The 22,114-nt window shown below is 42.9% G+C and overlaps 1 protein-coding gene across 4 annotated transcripts in view; it reads left to right on the forward strand.

Moving 5' to 3' along the window:
• Positions 1 to 22,114, forward strand: part of RARG (retinoic acid receptor gamma) — a 230,328-nt gene that overhangs the window by 201,171 nt on the left and 7,043 nt on the right. For 2 of the 4 annotated variants that reach the window (XM_082245813.1, XM_082245815.1), the window contains exons 2-6: positions 8,965 to 9,113; positions 15,624 to 15,765; positions 21,110 to 21,136; positions 21,263 to 21,426; positions 21,640 to 21,816. In XM_082245813.1, the coding sequence (XP_082101939.1) occupies positions 8,965 to 9,113; positions 15,624 to 15,765; positions 21,110 to 21,136; positions 21,263 to 21,426; positions 21,640 to 21,816 (659 nt within the window). The remainder of the gene's footprint in view (positions 1 to 8,964; positions 9,114 to 15,623; positions 15,766 to 21,109; positions 21,137 to 21,262; positions 21,427 to 21,639; positions 21,817 to 22,114) is intronic. The other 2 variants (XM_082245814.1, XM_082245816.1) reach the window with 1 other exon arrangement.

Consider the following 22,114-nt stretch of genomic DNA (forward strand, 5'->3'; position numbering starts at 1 on the left):
AGGAAATGTAGTAATGTGTTCAAAATCCCAAAAAATCAAAAAACAAACGACATATATATATACATAAATGTGTATTTTCCTTTAAACTTCACTTAATAAGCAATATTTAGAAGGTTTTGTGAAGTCACTGTGTGTCTGCATGCTGTGTTTGTGTATGAAGTGAAGGCAGGGCTGGGAAACTCCAGTAAGCCGGAGGAGTCGTGGTCACTACAGTATTTCTCTTGGCTCACATTTGTGTATTTTATATCGATCACTATGGCTGCCGACAGCCTCTGGCTCCTGATGATGTTTGCTGGAAAATGCTTTCCTGATAGTTCTATGAAGAGCTTACGGTAGTATTAGAGTATGCCACACAACAGAGTCAATTTCATTGGCCCAGATTTTAGAGATTTTTTAAAATGATCTTGGGCTTTATTATTATTTTATTTCCAATATCTTTTTTTATTATTTTATTATTGTTTATAGTCCTATCACCCTGCGTATGTTAGTGGGTCCAGAGTTTAAAACTTTTTATTTTAATTACCTTGATTTTGAACATTGTTCGACTTCACATAAACAGATTATATTGTGAAGTCGAACAATGTTTTTTACTGTCATTTTAATTATTTCACTATTCATATTTTTTACAGTTTTCTTAAAAGTAATTGCTGGTACGACTTTAGTAAAGGTTCCCCCTAGTGGTCATCTGTATATCATGAAATAAGATTATCATCCTTGCATAATGACTGGTGAGATAAGCTTGATAAAAGCAAACAATGGTCTCTGTTTGAGGCATTACTTGTGATTATCAGGCCGTGTCTTCTCTCCTTTAGGGCAGTGAGTCCCCAAGGCAGTCAGAAGTGCTTGGCATTTTACAGGAATATTTTCAAGCTTGACGGGAAATCTTCTTCTAACGGCTGCCAAACGCAGCTTTAATTTTGGCCAACTCATGCTATATCAGTCAAAATTTGAGCCGTGGGTACCCCCTCATCAGCACTGTCAGTTGATTTCTCAATTGGCTTTTGTCGAAGCTTCCAGGTGGAAAATTGTCAGCCAAAAAAGTGACTGCATGCAATCAGATGCAGCCATTGGTTGTTAGAATACAATAACTGGCAGGAGAGGGTCCTCCGCCCGTGATTTTTTAGCAAGAATAGAGCATGTGTGTTGGATTTCTTTCATCCAGCCTGCAGGCTGAATTTAAAATGTCAATGGATATGGCCAGCGTTATCGAAACCCAAAAACAAAAATTGATATTAATGCAGCTTACCAGTCCTTGGATGTGATGGCTGCATTGGTTTTTTAACACTTTTTTCCTTTATTTTACCTTGGTAATCCTGCTATTATTGTCTCAGGGTGACAACTATACTGGGCAGCGTTGTCTCCCTAGGACCGGGAGTGTGTTAGGACTCCATAACACCTCCCTCTCTTCTCCATAACAGGGGAAATGTTTTGTAGTCCATGGAGATAGCAGGGAACAATGCTGACTGATAACAGTCCAGAGGCAGAGAGTACGGGACTTTTTCAGCTCACAAGATATCTAGCTAAATAAACAGCTATTTTTTGCATTTGTTAAACAAATATAATAAAATATGTTCAATGGTATATTTAACAGAACAAAAGTGAGCAAATAAGAGACATGTATTATTAAACAGGCCATAGATAGAATGAAGGTTGGCCGGTTCACCAGAAACTGGCCAAATTTTGATCCATCTATAGCAGTGATGGCAAACCTTGGCACCCCAGATGTTTCGGAACTACATTTCCCATGGTGCTCATGCACTCCGCAGTGTGGTTGAGCATCATGGGAAATGTAGTTCCAAAACATCTAGGGTGCCAAGGTTCGCTGTCACTGATCTATAGTCATTCCTGTTGGAGAGGAATTGATTTAGTGATTAACTTCTTCCAAACGGGCCTGTTGGAAAATTTATGTTTGATCAGCACATGTAGCCAATCACTTTGGAAATCATTTTAAAGTGCAGGCAGATAGCACATAAAAATGGTTAATAAATAAACGGATACAACTCCAGACAAATTTGCAATACCTAATTTTAATCACTCATCTACGTTCTTATTGGCAAATATTTTCTGTTATTTTCGAGGTTAATAATTCTAATCTCCTCTCCACTTCCTTTATGTGGCGGGCCCAGGACTGTACAGTCCCCTTCAGGGTAGAGAATGAAGATGACACGCCATAATTGGGTCTGAAAAGTGACAGGCCTTGGAGCTGATGAAATAGTGGCGGGGAATGTGCAGGCAGATGGGATTATGACACCTGTAAGACTCAGCTTGTCTAGAAGTGCCCAGCCATAAAGCAGATTATTGCCGGTGGCAGTGTGCGCTCCTCCCAGCCACGCCGCCGTTTTCAGAGCATTGCCGGGATTCTTCGCTTGCTCACGTTTCAGCATCACGCGTTTTGCACCTCTCACTCATTCTATTTATACATTCTTGTAAGGGGACAGTTTGTGTGCTCTGTCCTCCCACTAAACTCGGAGCTCATTCTTCCTCTGTAATGAACACCTTCCCTCAATCCCAAACCACTCCGTCTCTGTCACCCTGTTGTATGGGGATGAAAGCAAAGAAAGAGGACACTGTGTCTTGATGGATGGCCTGCTAAATGGCACTTGTAACCCAGATGACTGCTTGGAGAAGATTAGCAGCTAATTGTCGGATATGTAGGGGTTAAGTGATTTAAAGGAAGCATTGTAATTGCTGCCATTTTGCGGGGAAGATATCACATATATATATATGAACTAATTCCCGAAAGCCATGAACATCTTCATCTTCTTGCGACTTGAAGTTCTGATCATGCAATGATATTGATGCACAAACTGGATTCAAACGTTTTACCTTTTCTATTGAAATCAATGGAAGTGCATCAAAGCGCATGTCAGCGCACGTTAAAGCAGATCTTCACTGCATCTGAGCACCACAAATCCAAAACACTGTTTATTTTTATTATTCAAAGCAAAATCCCCTATCCATCCTTGTCTTCATGCTTTACGCTGTTAAGAAAATCACTTTAAAATACACCCCCTAGCTTTTCTGGCCGTGGCCATCTTGAGTAAGAGCAAATGATTCATATAGTATTTACTTCCTGGAATCCATCTGCCCTTAGCTCAAGCGTGCATGCAGAAAGGTGTGCTTAGCTGAGAAACCCCCTCCTCTTCTCCTCTTCTCCCCTCCTGAGGACTCCTGGAATGCATGACTTTATTTGCCTAGGCAAGAAACCTGAAAGTAACTGAAGACGTAGCTTACAGTAACGCTGATATATTTGGATGTAACAGTAAACCAGACAGAGGGGTCCCAGGATTGAAATAGCAAGGAAATTCCAAACTTCCGGTTTCGGCCGTACACCGGAAATTATGTCACCCGGCTCCTCCCAACGTGTTGCGTCACAATCATGTGACTTTTTCAAGGGCCTTGGTTTGCTGTTACATCTATACATATCTGCATTACTGTAAGTTACTATTTATCTTATTAAAGTCATTACCTTACTTACTATTCAATGGAGACCCTGTTTTATTTTATATGATCGGAGAATTATCTACAATGGAGTGAATCCCCTTAACCAACGATTGTTTCATGTGAACACGCTATGATATTTTGCCTTAAGATGAGCGGCCATTGCACTTAATGTTGGATATCGGTTGTTGGGAGACTGCACCATTGTCACTACAATTTTTGGATCACTTTATTCACGGAGTAAATGGACTCTTTCCATCACTATTGTGTGGACATTTGTTTACACTTTTTTTGGTTTTACAATAGATATTTTTTTGGGACTACGATTTATCATTTCACTTGTCAGATAGTGTGCATTATTTATCATGTATTTTTTGCACATTCGCTTTTTAGATTTTCTTACATGTTTCAATATGATTGTTTGCACATGCACTTATATGAGTTGACACACTACAGTAGAGCACTTTGCCTATTATACACGTATTGCTCTATTTAACTTAATGTTTTTGACACTGTTATAGCGCTGTTCCATATTGTTTTAATATTATTCTTATTGTATGTGGTGACACTACATGGATTGGCTGCTATATTATATAATATAGTGTTTATTATTTATTTATTATTTGCCTTACCTTCATTGTAATTTGGTATCGCATTGGTTTATTGGCTTAAGGCCTCTTTCACACGGAGCGGACCGTATTTCGATCCGTTCCGGCACTTTTTTTTTTTCTCCGTATGTCCGCATATCATCCCATCCGTTTGCGGATGATATACGGACATAATGTATGTCTATGTGATTGCGGATGTCAGCGAATGACATCCGATTTTGCATCTATTCCATTTTTTAAACGGAAGAAAAATAGGGTTCTGTTCCGGCCAAAAAAACAGAACAGAACTGAAAGGACGAAAATCGGATGTCAGCGGATGGTCATCCACTGACATCCGCAATCCCATTGACATGCATTATGTCCGTATATAACCCGCAAACGGATGGGGTGATATACGGACATACGGAACGCCCTTGTGAAAGAGGCCTTAGGCATTTATGGCAACACTGTCCGCTGGCAAGGTGCATCGGAATGCCATTTATAATGAATTGCACTGCATCACACCCATGCATATAACATACATGCAGTAGTGTGAACAGGCCCTTAGTGACTTGCAAACATGATTTCTCAGACTTCAAAATGAACACACAATGCACAACCTGCGCTGTTTTAGTAAATTGACCTCAGTGTTATTAGGTCCTAGGTGATTGCTCTGCTGAATATTACTGAATAAGAACACGAACAATACAAAAATACCACACATTCCCTGTAATGCTGTGCGTTGAGAGACATCTATCGTGTCTGCTATGGTGTGAAGCACCAGCCACGATACAGAGTGAAGTAATTAGAATTGTATTTATATGACAATGAAAGACAACTGAGGTAGCATCAGCCTGCACTGAGGTACTCAGGAGGTGGTCTTCTTGGGGTTCTCTTCTGTTCTCTGGGGACACGGGCCTTCAAGAAGCCTGTCTCCTCTAACCTGGCAAGGCTGGAATGTGCTTCTCAGGGCAATGTAACAGGAAATTCTATGTGTGTTGAAAGCTAGGATAAAAAGCATCTGCAGAGCTGCCCCGAGGGATGTACTCAGCCTGAGGGGGCTGTGAAGGCTGGGTTACATTAGGGTTAAGGCTGCCTCCTTTCCCCCTCTTCTGGTTATTTTGGGCTGCACTAAATTAGTAGCACATGTCATTGTGATACTCGCATTCAACTTCCTTTAGTCAAAGACCCAGCCTAATAACAGGAGAAGGAGTAATGAAATCCCTCTGTATTAAAAGGTCTCATATGAGCATATTAACATCCATCTTTACTTTCTTTCAAGAACTTCTCACAAGTTGCATATTGACGGTGTACTTTGAAGTGTACCTGTCTCCCCCACATATGAAGAGATACCATTTTTAGACATGGCTGTCAACCTACTTTAGTATGCCATAACTATGAGACCCCGAATGTTGTGTCCAGTATAATGCTACAATTTTCTTACAATCTAGGACCCCAAAAAACTGATCTGAGGTTGCTAAGCCATGCGTTGCACACCATTTGTGTATATCAGTGTTAACAAGTTAGCAGCCTTTTGGTTCAAAGGGAACCATTGCTGTGGTCTATTAAAGTTCAGCCAACAACGAGATAGCTGAAACACATAATAAAGGTTCTTTTGAATGCCAAAAGATGTGTAAAGTGATGTCGGTAATCATCGGATCTAGCCATCCTTGCTATGGTGCATAGTTACACACTGGGGTTGATTTACTAAAACTGGAGAGTGTAAAATCTGATGCAGCTATGCATAGAAACCAATCAGCTTCCAGGTTTTATCGTCAAAGCTTAATTAAACAAGCTGATGTTAGAAATGATTGGCTACCATGCATTTTAAATTCATGAAATTTAATACCCCCATCAACACAGTGTGGAAATTCCTCCTGCCAGGTCATTATCATCTCCCGGCGGGGGGAGAGTGGGGGAAGCCAGATAAGACAGAGATTATTGCTAGCGGCTATAACAGCCGCTAGCGACAATCGCAGGTAAAATCTGGCAAGCTGGTTGATCGATTAATTTGGCCCATTTAGCCTGCCCATGCACGGTTCAAATCCCGGACGGTTCAGCAGGAAACGTCCAAGATTCGAACCGTGTATGGCCTGCCTAAGTTGTCTGACACTAATGACACCTCTATGACTCTATCCCACTACCCCCCTCCATTTCTAACTCACATTGGTAACATCCCTCAGCTCCCATTCCTGACGTTCAGTGCACATAGCTAGTGTTGCAAGGCTGATTTAACCACTTTACGACCGCCTACCGCAGTTATACTGCAGCAGGCAGCCGCTCCTGCGCAAACCGCTGTAGCTATACGTCGGTCATGCGCAGGCAGCTAGGAGGCGAGTACGCGACGCCAGTGGAGAAGAAGCCGATGCACGGGCCAGGCGGCTCCGATTGCCGCCTGACACCCGCGATCGTTCCCCTCTGAGCGAGAAGGACGGTAAGCTGTTGTAAACACAGCTGACCGTTCTTCTCCCTTCTATATAGGAACACAGGTCTCTGTGATCATTTCACAAGCCATGCCCCCCCCCCCCCACAGTTAGAAACACACCCCTAGGTACAAATTGAACCCCTTATCACCCACACTGTTAACCTCTTCCCTGCCAGTGTCATTATTACAGTAACGGTGCATATTTTTAGCACTGATTAATGTAGTAATGTCACTGGTACCCACAAAAATGTCAGTTAGGGGTCCGATCTGTCTGTCGCAATGTCGCAGTCCCACAAAAAATTGCAGATCGCTGCCATTACTAGTAAAAAAAAAAAAAAAATTACATAAATCTTTCCCGTAGTTAGTAGACACAATAACTTTTGCACAAACCAATCAAAATACGCTTATTGCAATTTTTTTTTTACCAAAAATGTGTAGCAGAAAGCAAATTGGCCTAAAATGTTAAATTTAGATTTTTAATGAGTTTTTTTGGGAATGTAATATAGCAGAATGTGAAAAATATTGTTTTTTTTTTTTAGAATTGTCGCAATTTTTTTGTTTATAGCGCGAAAAATAAAAATCGCACAGGTGATAAAATACCACTAAAAGAAAGCTCTATTTGTGGGAAAAAAAGGACATAAATTTTAGTTAGGTATAGCGTCGCACGACCATGCAATTGTCCGTTAAACTTACACAGTGCCGAATAGCAAAATATAGCCTGGTCATTAACCACTTCCCGCCCGCCCTATAGGCAAATGACGGCGGGAAAGTGGTTGCATTATCCTGACCGAACGTCATATGACGGCGGCAGGATAATGCGCTCTGCGCATGCCCCCCCAGGCTCTTTCCATCTGACCAGCTGTGTCCAATTACAGCTGGTCACATAGTACACAGGAAGAGCCGTTGATCGGCTTTCCTCAGTTCGTGCCTGACAGACACGAGGAGAGGAGATCTGTGGCTCTCCTGACAGGGGGGGGGGGGGTCTGCACTGGTAATCAGAGCGTTGATTAACAGTGCAGACCCTTGGGGGGGTGCCACTAGAGCCACCAGGAATGCCCATCACATGACCCCAGGGATGCCCACCCATGACCCCAGGGATGCCCACCATGGCCACCAGGGATGGCAATCAGGGCTCAGGGAGCCCGCCAGTGCCCTCCCCATCAGTGCTGCCCGCCAGTGCCCTCCCCATCAGTGCTGCCCATCATTGCCATCTATCAGTGCCGCCCACCAGTGCCCATTATTGCTCATCAGTGCCACCCATCAGTGCCGATCGGTGCCGCCTATCAGTGCCCATCAGTGCCACCTATCTGTACCCATCAGTGCTGCCTATCAGTGCCCATTAGTGCCACCTATCAGTGCCCATCAATGCCGCCTATCAGTGCCCAGCAGTGTCGCCTATCAGTGCCCACCAATGCTGCATATCAGTGCTACCTATCAGTGCCCATCAGTGCTGCCTATCAGTGCCACCCCATCAGTGCCTCTCAGTGCGGGCTCATCAGTGCAGGAAAAAACGTATCTATTTACAAAATTGTATAACATAAACAAAAAAACTTTTTTTTTTTTTCAAACTTTTCGGGCTTTTTTTATTTGTTTAGCAAAAAAGAAAAAAACCTTGCGGTGATCAAATACCGCCAAAAGAAATCTCTATTTGTGGGAAAAAAAATGACATAAATTTGGTTTAGGTACAGTGTTGCATGACCCCGCAATTGTCATTCAAAATGCAACAGCGCTAAAAGCTGAAAATTGGCCTGGGCAGGAAGGGGGTGAAAGTGCCCGGTATTGAAGTGGTTAAGGGGGCAAATCCTTCCGGTCCAGAAGTGGTTAAACTTTCAGCTGATGGTGGGGACAAAATAAAAGGCAAGTTTCTGGGAATTACACTTAGCTGAAGATAAGAAATTTATTTTGAAATAAAATATAAACTGTATCTCTCGCTCTCTTTCTATATATAAATTTATATCTATGTATTCGCTAGAACTGGATGACATGGGTGAAATGCAAGTTAACCACAATTAATGTAACTTCACACCCCACATGTGAACTTGCACCAATGAACGTGCAAGACATAAAGGGAACTACTGATCAAACCACAAAAATATCCCTTACGGTAACTCTGCTCTGCACCACTTTAAATGATATCAATAAAAAGCATATGCAATATAGAAAATAATTTCATTACAATAAATGGCAAAAATGATTTTGCAAAAGCACAAAAAAAATATATGTTTTGTGTTGATAAATATAAATGCTATATATGTTTACATGTTATTACTGACCTTTCGGCCTTCCGCATCTCCTTGAATTAGTGGAGTGTTTCTATAAAAAACCTCGGAGGAGAAAAAGGAAAAGGGAAAAGGTTCATGGAGATGTCACAAGCATTCACAACAAACCCCAAACCTTTTTTTTCAGCAGTTATTACATCAACAAATAAAAGTCGTACCTGCCATGTATTGGGTATTAGATATACAGTATAGCAGAATTTCTAACCAATTGTTTTTCTGGTTTTTTATGCAGCCGTTGAAACCCAGAGCACCAGCTCAGAGGAGATGGTCCCCAGCTCCCCGTCACCTCCTCCTCCTCCACGTGTTTACAAGCCCTGCTTTGTGTGCAATGACAAGTCCTCTGGCTATCACTATGGAGTCAGCTCCTGCGAAGGCTGCAAGGTGAGACATCACTGCCAGTTATCTATGTCTATTTATTACTAATGGTTGGTGATGGAACATAGTTGGTGAAGCCTCTGCCACAAAAAATGATTGGCATTCTTTAGTGCTCCACTGACTTTTAGGCCTCGGTCACACAGGCGTACTTCAGCGTACGCTCGTGTGAGGGCCATGTTTGCCCGCAAGGGAATGCACAGGTATTAACTGCATCCGGCTGCAGGCAGTCCCATTCATTTGGGAAGCAGCTCCTGCACAGACACAGCTCCCAATTTGACAGCCCCATGGATTCAGGTGAACGGCTGTCTGCGCTCAGGGGACGTGCATGGCTGTCTGCGCTCAGGGGATGTGCACGGCTGTCTGCGCTCAGGGGACGAGCACGGCTGTCTGCGCTCAGGGGACGTGCACGGCTGTCTGCGCTCAGGGGACGTGCACGGCTGTCTGCGCTCAGGGGATGTGCACAGCTGTCTGCGCTCAGGGGACGAGCACGGCTGTCTGCGCTCAGGGGACGTGCACGGCTGTCTGCGCTCAGGGGATGTGCACGGCTGTCTGCGCTCAGGGGACGTGCATGGCTGTCTGCGCTCAGGGGATGTGCACGGCTGTCTGCGCTCAGGGGACGAGCACGGCTGTCTGCGCTCAGGGGACGTGCACGGCTGTCTGCGCTCAGGGGACAAGCACGGCTGTCTGCGCTCAGGGGACGCGCACGGCTGTCTGCGCTCAGGGGACGTGCACGTGCACGGCTCTCAAATTGGGAGAAGTGGCTGGGTCCATGTAGCTGCTGTGTCCCAATGGAAATGAATGGGACTACCTTCACTGGGTGGCATGGAATGCCTGTGCATCCATCCCTGTGTGGGCAAACATGGCCCCCCTCACAGGCATACACTATAGCAGTGATGGTGAACCTTGGCACTCCAGATGTTTTGGAACTACATTTCCCATGATGCTCTTGCAATCTGCAGTATAGGTGAGCATCATGGGAAATGTAGTTCCAAAACATCTGGAGTGCCGAGGTTCGCCATCACTGCACTATAGTATGCCTATGTAAACAAGGCCGTACAAACTTTTGAGACATGGGCAAAATCATTTTGTCAAAAAAAAAAAAAAGTGTTTTAAACATTATACTTCGCCATAAGTTAAGCCGCACCATGTACACCTATCAGGCACCCCTTTCTTTTTTGGCAGGTATTAGACATGCTCAGCATCTTATAGCAGAATCCTATGGCTGTAAATCACACCACAGTAATTCACCACTTCTGAAACATCTGAAACACCGATTAGCTTGCAGATTCTGAAGATCTTATATAAATCTTTATTTTAGCTGTGAAGAATTATTGTTATGTATATGTTGCCAAAAAACAAAGGAAATAAGGCTTTATCTTATACTTCATTGCCCAACCACACTTTAAGGGCTTATACTAATGAGCTCCAATTTTGTAACATACTTTGTGTTCTCATATTTAAATCTCCAATGTCAGAACGCAGTTCTTACTTCTTGGTGGGTCCTGGTTAGCAGAGCCATTGCAAACAGCTAGTACTGCAGAGTCATAGCCTGCATGATACTACACATACCATTACTATACACATAAACTGTATTAGAAAGCATTTGTATTTGTTGGATTTCTTGGCTGAATATCCCCATACAGCGGAATACAGAAGAAGTCAGGAACTTTTGCTTGGTCACTCTTTTGACATCCTTTTGGGCTTTTATATATGATATGTGAACATTATTTGCTGGTTCCATTGTAAATATTGGTAGAAACAGAAAATTATAGTCTAACTTAATAAAACTGATTTTAATCTGTCTATTTTTCCACCTTCCCTGATTCCTCCCTTCACTCCTTCATCAACATTTTTAAATACTTTTAGACTTAGTGATGTCATCATGCAATGCATGCACATCATGACTGGTGGGAGGGGCCAGCAGGGTGCTGCACGTAGTTTCCTGAAAAACGCTATAGCACCCTTCCTCTATACAGTCGACCTCGAAATTCGCAGGGTTACATTCCTAGAGCACCCGCAAATTGTGAAAAACCACAAATTTTGGATGTGGTAAAAAAAATGCCTATAAATGCCTATTTTTATAGTTTAAACCCTAAATATGCCCCCAAATATGCTCCCAAAACTTTTTATTTCAGTTTAAACTCACCTTAATACATTACCCTTAAAAAAAAGAAGGTGAGGGCTCTTTCACACGAGCGCTCCGATCAGATCCGCCTGTCTGATGATCCATGCAGCTCTATGGGGCAGCTGATGTCAGCGGAGACATGTCCACTGACACCCGCTGCCAACCGCATCCGATCCTGTCCATGAAATCCGGACGGATGGAAACCCTATTTTCCATCCGTCCAGGGGATCGGATGAGAGTGGCCAGGCGGTCCGCTCTCATCTGATTCCCCCATAGAGATGCATGGGGCTCTGACATCTCCCTCTCCACACACAGAGTGGAGAGAGAGCTGTCACCTTCCTGCTCAGCGGGGATCTGTGTTTACGATCCCCTGCTGAGCAGCACAGATCCGTGTGAAAGAGCCCTAAAGGTAAACCCGTATACTGTACAGTACTGTACTGCTATGTCTCCCACAGTGCTAGAATGTAAAATACTGATGTTACCCCTAGATGTACTGTAATTCATGCAAGCGCATTTCTTTGGTATGTGGTCGTTTTCTTTGGTATAAGTGGGGGTAAAAAAAAAATACACAAACGACTGCCCTGATGCAAGCAGTTTTGAGTGCCGAGTAGAGTTATCCAAAGATCGAAAAACCTTCATGGCCGGGTTTCAGTCTGGAGGAATGAGGAAATAGGGAGATTTTTTTACATGCAGATCACCCTAAGGCCCTGTTCACACCTGAGCGTTTTTCAGCTCGTAAAACGCTCATCTCTGAAGTCCCAAAATGCCCAACAAGCAAAATCCCATTTATTTCAATGGCCGCTGTTCACATATGAGCATTTTGTCACCTGAAGCAAAACACCTGAATCTCATAAAAGAACACAAGCTTCTTTTTTGGCAGATTACAAGCGCTTTTGTTAGATATCAATACAAGAGAAATGGCCGCACACCAAACGATGGCTCACGATGAAAGGCTTAATTTAACAAGGATGCAAGGTACAGCAAAATGGATGGTAGACATGTTTCACACGACTCACTATGGTATGGTGCACTACTATGGTAGTGAACAAGCACACTGTGAGACGTGTGAAACATGTCTACCATCCATTTTGCTGTACCTTGCATCCTCGTTAAATAAAGCCTTTCATCGTGAGCCATCGCTTGGAATGCGGCCATTTCTCTTGTATCCTGTTTGCGGTGGCGATCTGAGGTCCCGAACCCATAGCTGGCTATGAAGCTGCAACTGCCTGAGCGGTGTACATCTCTTTCCCTGTGTTAGATATCAATGCCTGTCTCCAAACACCTGCAAAAAACACCTGAAAAACACCCAAAAAAAAGCCTGAAAAATGCCCGAAAAAACGTCTGAAAACAATACGCTCAGTGTGAATGGAGCCTAAGTAACTCCCACATTTAATGTAGAGCCTCTATAATTGAAAGAACTGAAATCCAATGAATAAAAGGTACGGGACAGGAACAGGGGAGGAAAGGGCTAGATTATGCTGGTAGTTCTCCAGCCATAGAGGCAGGCTGTATGTGACTTGCTGCATCTTATAATGCACACTGTGAGAAGCTCAAAGTGTACAGTGAAATTAGAGTAAGTGGTTTTGGTACAGGAGTGTGCATCTGTACAAGACTGAAGGTAAGGGCAGAGTTCAGCTTTAATATTTATGTTACATATACATCACGGCTGAGCCAATATTCATTAGCATTTAGCGTGTGTATTGATGGGGTGCAGCTGTTGTTTATAAGTTACCATGTACTGCAAGTAATGAAAAGGACTTAGTGCCTATAGGCTTGCAGAACGTACTTTGTAATGGGGGCTATCACTTGTTCATAGTAGAGTTATCTGTTTTGTGGGGCAAACCTATATCCAGCCTATCCATTCATGAGGCTCCAGATAATAGTGCCTTAGGACATGATAGACTGCTTTCTCCGAAATATTACTTCAATGTCTCTGTTCAGTCTGCAAGACAAGTCTTACTTTCTTTTATTTCTGCTGCAGATCTCTGACCAACTCTCTCTGACCCTCTTTTTCTCTGCCATTGTCTAGTATCTCCATCTGCTAGAGTTTACTCTCCCTCCTCTCATTTGTCCCCCTCTCTGCATGCCATCAAGCATTCATCATCTGTGTCTATTTAAAATAATCAATGATTTCAACTCTTTGCTGCATTCCCAGATCCCTTACTAACAAGCTCAACAGAGGGGGTTCACAATCTAACCGAAAGAAATGGGGGCTGCTTTAGTTCTGTTCAGTCTTATTTATAGTATGTATCATAATAATACATATAATTGTGTATACCTATGTATGTATATAATATAATATGTAGCTTCCTTTTAGATTTTCTTCTACATGTTTGGATGCCACATTATCTAATTGAGGCTAATTCAATAAACATTTGGGGAGGACATATAGCTACTGCACAATGACCGTATGACAAGGGAATCTGAATATTAAAGAAGAACTAAACTCTCTCAATCAACATTAACTGTTTTTATCTTTTTGCTGCTAGAATTAGTAAATAGACGGGAAGGTATATTATGTTTACTTGTTTAAAACTTTTTTGCTTTTCCATTTCTTCAGTTGCTTCCTGGTTTCTGGCCTAGGCCAAAATGATGTCAAACATCCCAGGAGTCTTCATGAGTAGGCCCAAATGCCAGGCCTGCACACCAGATCACTATTTGTTGTCTGCTACTGTATTAGAGCCGGTTCACACTGAGGCGATCCGACTTCGAGGGGTGACCTGTGAAGTCGCTGTGCACAGCGTGCACCGAGACTTTGGCGTGACTTGCAGGGACTTCACATAATGGAAGTCAATGCAAGTCACTCCGAGGTCACCCCAAAGTAGTACAGGACCCTTTTTCTAAGTCGGAGCGACTTGTGTCGCTCCTATTAGAACGGGTCCTGTGCTAATCAATGGCGAGCGACTGAGCGCGACTTGTCAGGCTGACAAGTCGCCTGACAAGTCGCGCTAGTCTGAATGGGGACTTAGTCGCTTGCAGCAACAGTTACAGTGATAGTAAACCAGTTAAGTAAGAAAATCTTTAGCACTGACCAAAGAAATCTTTCAGCGTGCAGGATCATTTTATCATCCAGTCTCTGGAAGACACTCTGGAGGTTCTGCATGTAAAGAGTGTTCAGTTGAAACTTTTAGTTCACAATTCTTAGTTAAAAGGTTAAGTGCCGGTTCACATTTCTGCGAATGACAGAGATCGCATGTGATTCGGAGCGCACTGCTCCTAAAATTACATGCGATGTCTGTGCGGTGCAAATTCAGCCCGTCCAAATTCGCACCGCAATCGCACCGAACACGCACAGGGCCCTTTTTTTGGTCCGCAGCAGAATCAGATCGCATGGTGGTTCACACTAGTGCAATCCGATTCTGTGCGAACTGTCAGATCGCACTGCGATATGCGATCTGATCTGGGGGTGTCGTTAACTTTTAATTGACACCCCCAGCGTATCGCATATGGCAGTGTGAACTGCCAGGGGTGCAGATGCAATGCGGGAACACGCTTTATATTCACAGCGTTCCTGCATCCCAGAAATGTAAACCGGCACTAAAGTTTATTTAAAAAGAGAAGTTTCTACAATGGTATTAGTGCCGGTTCCCACTAATACGACTTGTCAGGCAACTTGGTCAGCCTGGCAAGTCGTGCATCGTCGCGGTCATTGAGTAGTACAGGACCGGTTCTAATAGGAGCGACACAAGTCGCTCCGACTTAGAAAAAGGGTCCTGTACTACTTCGGGGCGACCTGTAGGCGACTTGCATTGACATTCATTTTATGAAGTCCGTGCAAGTCGCGCTGCACGCAACTTCACAGGTCGCCCCCTGAGTTGGAGCGACCTAGTGTGAACCGGCACTTAGAGTTTGTTTTTTATTTTGTAGCTCTTTGTGATATTTTTCTGCTGAAAAACCAATAAAAAACAATTGAAACACAAAAGGAAAAGAAAAGTGTCTAGGCAGAAAACCACGCATTGAGAATTGCCACAGGGTACAGTTGGCTCTGGCATGCTTTTTTTTTTGAAAAAATGGCCAAACACCAAATTTTTTGTCAAAATAACCGGAATTCAACCCAGATCTGGCCACCTAACTTCTATTTCTGTGCCACTGCTTCCTTCTGTTTGGTAGTCCCTCAAACACAGTCTGATGTATGTTACCACTATCATGTTTTCCAGTAAGGCAAAGAGAACAAATGTAACTACCCATAACAACCAATCAGAGCAGTCTTTTGATGTGCCAGACTGTAAGCTGCATTCTGATTGGTTGATTTTGGCTACAGTATTGTTATGAAGCCTCTTTGCAGTGCTTTATTGAATAAGCTTGTATGTGGATTTTATTATGTCCATCATTTCTTTTGTCTTACTCTCATTCCATCCAGTCACCTCAACCCCCTTCCCTCTCTCTGGCAGGGTTTCTTCCGTCGCAGCATACAGAAGAACATGGTCTACACTTGTCATCGTGATAAGAACTGCCAAATCAACAAGGTGACACGGAATCGCTGCCAGTTTTGCCGACTACAAAAATGTTTCCAGGTTGGCATGTCAAAAGAAGGTGAGTCATGGCCGTGTTCAATCATACACTGCATGGGGTGTAGAAAGAAAATAGATCTTTCCAGCAAAAGAGGGGTCAGGCCTTTCACACCGGGCTTTCAGCTAGTTAAAGCTGTGGACTCCGCATTCCTTGTAATCCCAACACCTCATTCTGTCCCTTGGGTGCTCATGTAAATAGATACTTTACAAAGAGAGGCTCCTCGATTCTGGATTCCACAAGGATAAACATATACTCAAGTAACAATCCTGCCCCACTCCTATCATCAAAGTGAGAAACTCTTTATTCCTATTTCCAATAGGGAAAGACTAAAAGAAGACGACAGTGTGTCAACCCTGTCACTTCTATAATGGCAGATATAGGAAAAAGTACAACGTAGAACAGAATATAGGAGAACGTGCGCTATGGAACATATCAATTAAACAGCATGGAAGATATCAGAGATTGGAGCTAAATAATTCATTTTCTTTAGATTTTACTTTGAGTATTCCTTACCTGCTCTCTCCTGTTCTATCCTCATATTAGTGAGTTGTAGGCTCACCCTCCCTCACTAGAGGCACATCCATCATCCTCTCCTTGGAGCCATACTAGACAGTGTAATGGCAGACAGGGAGTCTGTATTTGTATTATTGGCATTCACTCTTAGGTCTTTACATACGTTGTACATGTTCTTTTGTTCAAGTGACCTCACTGTTATATCTGCACACAATTCTTATTTATTGTTCCTATCTATTTCCTTCTGGTAATCCTACTCCCGACCATCTTCCTCGTTAGCCTGCAGGTCGTCTCCAGTTAGCTCTTCTCTTTTCTAACCATTGTCAGCGTTAAATTTACATTTTATTTGCTCAGCCTTTTTCTTTTCTTTCTAGGCCGAGCCATAGACGGTTCAAATCCCAGCTGCTTTAGCAGGAACTGGCCGAGATCCGAACCATTAATGGGCAGGCTGAATGTATCAAGTTAAACAATCGATCAACTTGGATACAACCAGCCTGCCGGATTCGCTTGCGATTATCGCAAGCAGCTGCTATAGCCACTAGCAATTATCACAGCTCCCCCTGCTGGTAGAAGACAATTGATCAGCACTCAGCAGGAGGGATTCCCCTGTCAGCACGGACTGTGTTGAAATTTGCTCTATCTATGGCTGGCCTTAACCTGCTACTTCATTCTACTTCATTAATCAGACTATCTTTTCTATATCGCCTCTCTGCACCTTATTTTTTCTTTTGTTTTTTCTTTTTATTTCTTACTTCCTATTACTCTGCTCATCTGTTTCCTATTTTTCCCTCCCCATTAGTCATTATTTTTCACTCCCTTCTTTCATTTCTCCACTTCCCTCAGCGCCCCCCCCCCCCCCCCACAAAAAAAAATGTTGGCTCCCTCTTTCTCTTTTTTTTCTATCTCACTCCCACTCAACCTCTCTCTCTGTCTTTCTTTTTGTGTCCCACTCTCTACCTTTCACTCTCTCTTTGTTTCTCACTCATTATCCCTCTGTCTCTTCCTCCGTGTGTCTTTACTTCTCCATCTGTCTCTTCCTCCGTGTGTCTTTACCTTTTTCTCCGTGTCTCACTCTCTACCTATCTTTCTCTCTCTCTCTGTCTGTCACTGTCGTATTCTCTACCTTTCTCTCTGCTTTTGTTTCACTCTCTCTCTTTCTCATTCAGTCTCTCTCATTCTCTACCTAACTCCCTCCTTCTCTCCACCTTTCTCTTCCTCTCTCTCTCACTCACTCTATTATCTTTCTCTCTCTCTCTCTCTCTCTCCCTCCCTCTCTCTTTCTCTAACTTACTTTCTACTTCTCTCTTCCTCCCTCTCACTCTTTACCTTGTTCTCTCTCTCTCAATCACTCCCGCTCTTTCTCTCTCTCACTCTCTACCTCGCTTTCTTCTTCTCTCTACTTTTTTCTTTATCTCTCTAAATCACTCTCTTTCTTTCTTTCTTTCTTTCTTTCTTTCTTTCTTTCTTTCTTTCTTTCTTTCTTTCTTTCTTTCTTTCTTTCTTTCTTTCTTTCTTTCTTTCTTTCTTTCTTTCTTTCTTTCTTTCTTTCTTTCTTTCTCGCTCCCTTACTTTCTTCTTCTCTCTACTTTTCTCTTCCTCCCTCCCACTCACTCTCTACCTTTCTCTCTCTCTCCCTTACTTTCTTCTTCTCTTTATTTTTCTATTACTCTCTATCTTTCTCTTTCTCTTTCTTCCTTACTCTCTTCTTCTCTCTACCTTTCTCTTCCACCCTCTCTTTCACTGTCTACCTTTCTCTCTCACTCTCTAGCTTACTCCCTCATTCTATCCACCTTTCTCTTCCTCTCTCTCCCTCACTCTCGTTTTTTTCTCTCTCTCTCTCTCTTTTTCTTTACCTTACTTACTTACTTCTCTCTACTTCTCTCTTCGCTCTCACTCACTCTCTACCTTGTTCTCTCTCTCACTCACTCACTCACTCACCGCCCCCCCCCCTCTCTCTCACTACCTCACTTTCTTCTTATCTCTACTTTTTTCTTTCTTTCTTTCTTTCTTTCTTTCTTTCTTTCTTTCTTTCTTTCTTTCTTTCTTTCTTTCTTTCTTTCTTTCTTTCTTTCTTTCTTTCTTTCTTTCTTTCTTTCTTTCTTTCTTTCTTTCTTTTTTTCTTTTTCTCTCTACCTTTCTCTTCCTCCCTACCTCTCACTGTCTACCTTTTTTTCTCTGTCTTTCTCTACCTTACCTGCTTCTCTCTACTTTGCTCTCCCTTTCTCTTTCTACCTTACTCTCTTCTTCTCTCTACCTTTCTCTTCCAACCCCTCTTTCTCTCACTGCCTCTCTCTCTTCTCTCGCTCTCACTCTGTACCTTTATTAATCCCTCTGTTTCTATGCCCAGCACTTTCTAATTCTCTCTTGTGCTTATTCCCAATGTCTCTCTCCCTGTCCACCTTTCTGTCTGCCTCTGTGTCTATATCTAGCACTTCCTAATTCTCTATCCTATTCTCATTCTCTTTCTCTCTGTCTAGGTCTCTCGTTCTCATTTTCGCCCTCTCTAGCCCCTATCTTCTCTCGGCTCCGTCTGTGTGCCCTTCTCATGCTATAAGTGGGTTTCCGGCGCCTGGCTTCCTGTTGTTAGGGTCCTGCACACTTTATCCCGAGGTGAAAAGGAAGTTCACAAGGAAACGTGTGAGGAGAGTCAGGACACAGGGGAGTAGGGTGAGAGAGAGCAGCACTGTGACATGTACAGTAGGGAGAAATGCAAGTAAGGTCCTCTCCCTAAAGGTAAACTTTACTTAACAACAGAAATAAGGCACATTTTACTATTGAAAAGCAATGTCAGCATTAATCTGCCTTAGTATGCTTTTTATATGTGCGCTTTCATTTCTATATATCGCTTCTGTAGTAGCATCAGTTCTGGTACATATCCTAGGCTGCTGGAATAAAGAGGCGGCAGTATATCTTAATATCCAGTTACTTACTTCCCTCGTCATGTAATGTGTTTATTTAAGGACTTCTCTGAGAAGTTAATAAGCTTGTTACGGGGCTCCTTGCCTGTAATATTTTCTCTGAATTTGATTTGTCGCTTGTCTTTGTCTTGGTGATTTTGAAGAATGTTCAATTTGTCTTGCTTCTCCGTAAATGTATACAGTGGTTGGTTTTTAGAAAGATATATGGCAGAAAGAACTTAGAAGAGAACAGGGATTTAAAAGAGCAGTCAGGTCATCCATCTCTATCCCCTGCGGTGCTTCAAACCTACCACCTGCAGGCACGGACAAAGGTCACATTTCAGGGGCAAAGTTCAGGCCAGGAGATATTTAGTATTGATGCTCAGACAGCAGACACAAGTCTACTAAGCTCTTCCCCCGAAAATCCAGTGTTGCCTCTAGCAGAGATTGATTGTGACGCTTCCAAAAAGAGGCATGTGACCTTAATGGGTACAATATGATCATCGTACACTTTAATTACATTCCTCTAGCTTTTCATAATCTTTTATCCACTTAAAAAGCATTTTCCTATTAAAGTGGCTTTCAAAATTCATTAATAGTGAATATAGTGAAAATCTAGTAGTACTTGCAAAAGTAAGTCTCCAATTTTTAGGAAAGCTTGCACATTTCTCCAGATCTTTTTATCAAAGAAAGGTTAGGTTCTCAACAACTAGTTGAAGGGGGTTTCCACTTGAAACAGAAAGTAGACCTCTGCTCCCTGCATTGACAGAGAGAGGTCTTGTTCTCCTAAGCAACTGCCATTCTCCTGCCACCTTGTGTTTGTATTGGCTTGGAGAGCCACGGCCACTATTGGCGCTTTTCCACTGCATGGAACCGAACGGTTCGGCTCGCTTTTGTGCTTTTCCACCGCATGGTACGGTGTTGGAACGGTTCGCTACGGCGGCGCTTTTCCACTACATGGAACCGAACGGTACGGCTCGCTTAAACAGTACCACCTTGGTTGTGGTTCCAAGAGGGCCGTAGCGGTACCATATCCCACAATCCTTTGCATGCAGCCTTGACTGTTTGTCACTACTAGCCACTGATTGGTCAGAGAATCTTTGTTATCCCACCCACTTTACTTTAGTGGAAAAGCAAACCGTACCGAACCGTTCCAACACCATACCATGCGGTACCATGCAGTGGAAAACCAAACAGAGCCAAGCAGGGCCGAGTGGAGCCGAGCCGGTACTTGCAGTGGAAAAGTGCCATATTAAAGCTAGCTCAACAATCTGCAATTCCTGCTTTCATGCTGCTGGTGAAATGTGGACCTTGCCAGAGGTGAGAGTATTCCCAAGTTTAGAGGTTTGAAAGGGTTCACTTCGGGATAAGGAAAAAAAAAACCTTTAAAACAGCACACAGCTTTGTACCCTTTGAAAGCGAAGAAACGCTGTAATAATATACAAGTAGTCACACTAGTCATGTCAACAAGCATTCGCATTGTTTTTTTTTTTGAAGGCCACACACACAAAAGTAAGGTTAACACAATTGTCCCTCTATTAATTCAACCACAAGTTTTAAATTGTATTGTAATTACTGCTGGCAATGCATGCTGTGAAGTACAGCTGTAAACAGCGGCACCAGTTAGAGGTCAGCAGAGTCTCTATCATGCCAAATTAATGGGGACATAGAGGGCGTTCAGTGGAAGGGAACACCATAGCTCCTTACTGCTGTCAATTTTGGAAGCAAATCCCTCTTAACACCTAAGTTGTCCCTCTTTTGAGTCTGATGCACAGACCACATATAAAAATGTACTGTTTAACTACCAAAAGTGTCATACTACACAAATCTTTTTGTCCAAGCTCTAAATTATTGCATTTGCTATTTAATAAAGCCAGTATAAAAGAAAAGTAAAAAATGAAAATAAAAGCACCTGCAGGTGTAAGCAATCATTTTTGGCGTTTTACTTCTTCTAGGTCCATGCAACTGGGGGAGTGGTATAGGTATGTCCTTTGCCTTAATACTTTGTGCAAAAATGTGTCCCTCTTTCTCATGTTAGCAAGTTGGGAGGTTGGGGTAACATAAGGATATCTGTTCATTTTCTTACCCTTGTACTTTGTTTTCTGCAGCGGTGCGAAATGATAGAAACAAAAAGAAGAAAGAGGTGAAAGAAGAAGTGGTGGTATCAGACAACTATGAAATGCCTCCTGAGATGGAAGAGCTTATTCAGAAAGTCAGCAAAGCTCACCAGGAAACCTTCCCTTCTCTCTGCCAGCTTGGCAAATACACTACGGTAAGACCGGTGGGCTGTGAATAACTAGGCTGCATAGCGATGCCTGACTCAATAAAATCCTCCATTTCCGACATGAGATTACAGAGAGAACAGCAAAAATCTCAGCTATTTCACTACTGTAGTAGAAGGTAGTCCTAAAAATAATAGCATGGTACAAACGTGGGAATGTGTTGGTTGCATGAGCAGCGATGACCGTTTTTTGTTTTCCTGCAGAATTCCAGTGCTGATCACCGGGTACAACTGGACCTTGGTCTGTGGGATAAGTTCAGTGAACTCGCCACTAAATGCATCATCAAGATAGTGGAATTTGCCAAACGCTTGCCGGGCTTCACCACGCTAAGCATTGCTGACCAAATTACCTTATTAAAGGCAGCATGCCTTGACATCCTGGTGAGTATTTAGTACATGGTAGAACAATCGCTGGTATACTCCTATATCTCTCTACTCAGCCTTTGTTTTTTGTAATTTTTTTTTTCTTAATGGTTCTGATTCAGCATTACCTGCAATTCTCAGCAAACAGTGCGCCATTTCCTGACCTAGCCTTCACACCATTGCAGCTCACCAAGCCTCATCATTTAGATAATATCACCATCTTATCTGCCTTTTAGTTCTTTTCTGCTGCAACTTCCTATAAGTAGCAGTATACCTGCTAAAATCTTTGAGCTTAGGCTTCTTACAAAAACAGAAG

Source organism: Pelophylax lessonae, assembly GCF_965119305.1.
Source record: "Pelophylax lessonae genome assembly, chromosome: 2".
In the NCBI taxonomy this organism is placed as follows: Eukaryota; Metazoa; Chordata; class Amphibia; order Anura; family Ranidae; genus Pelophylax; species Pelophylax lessonae.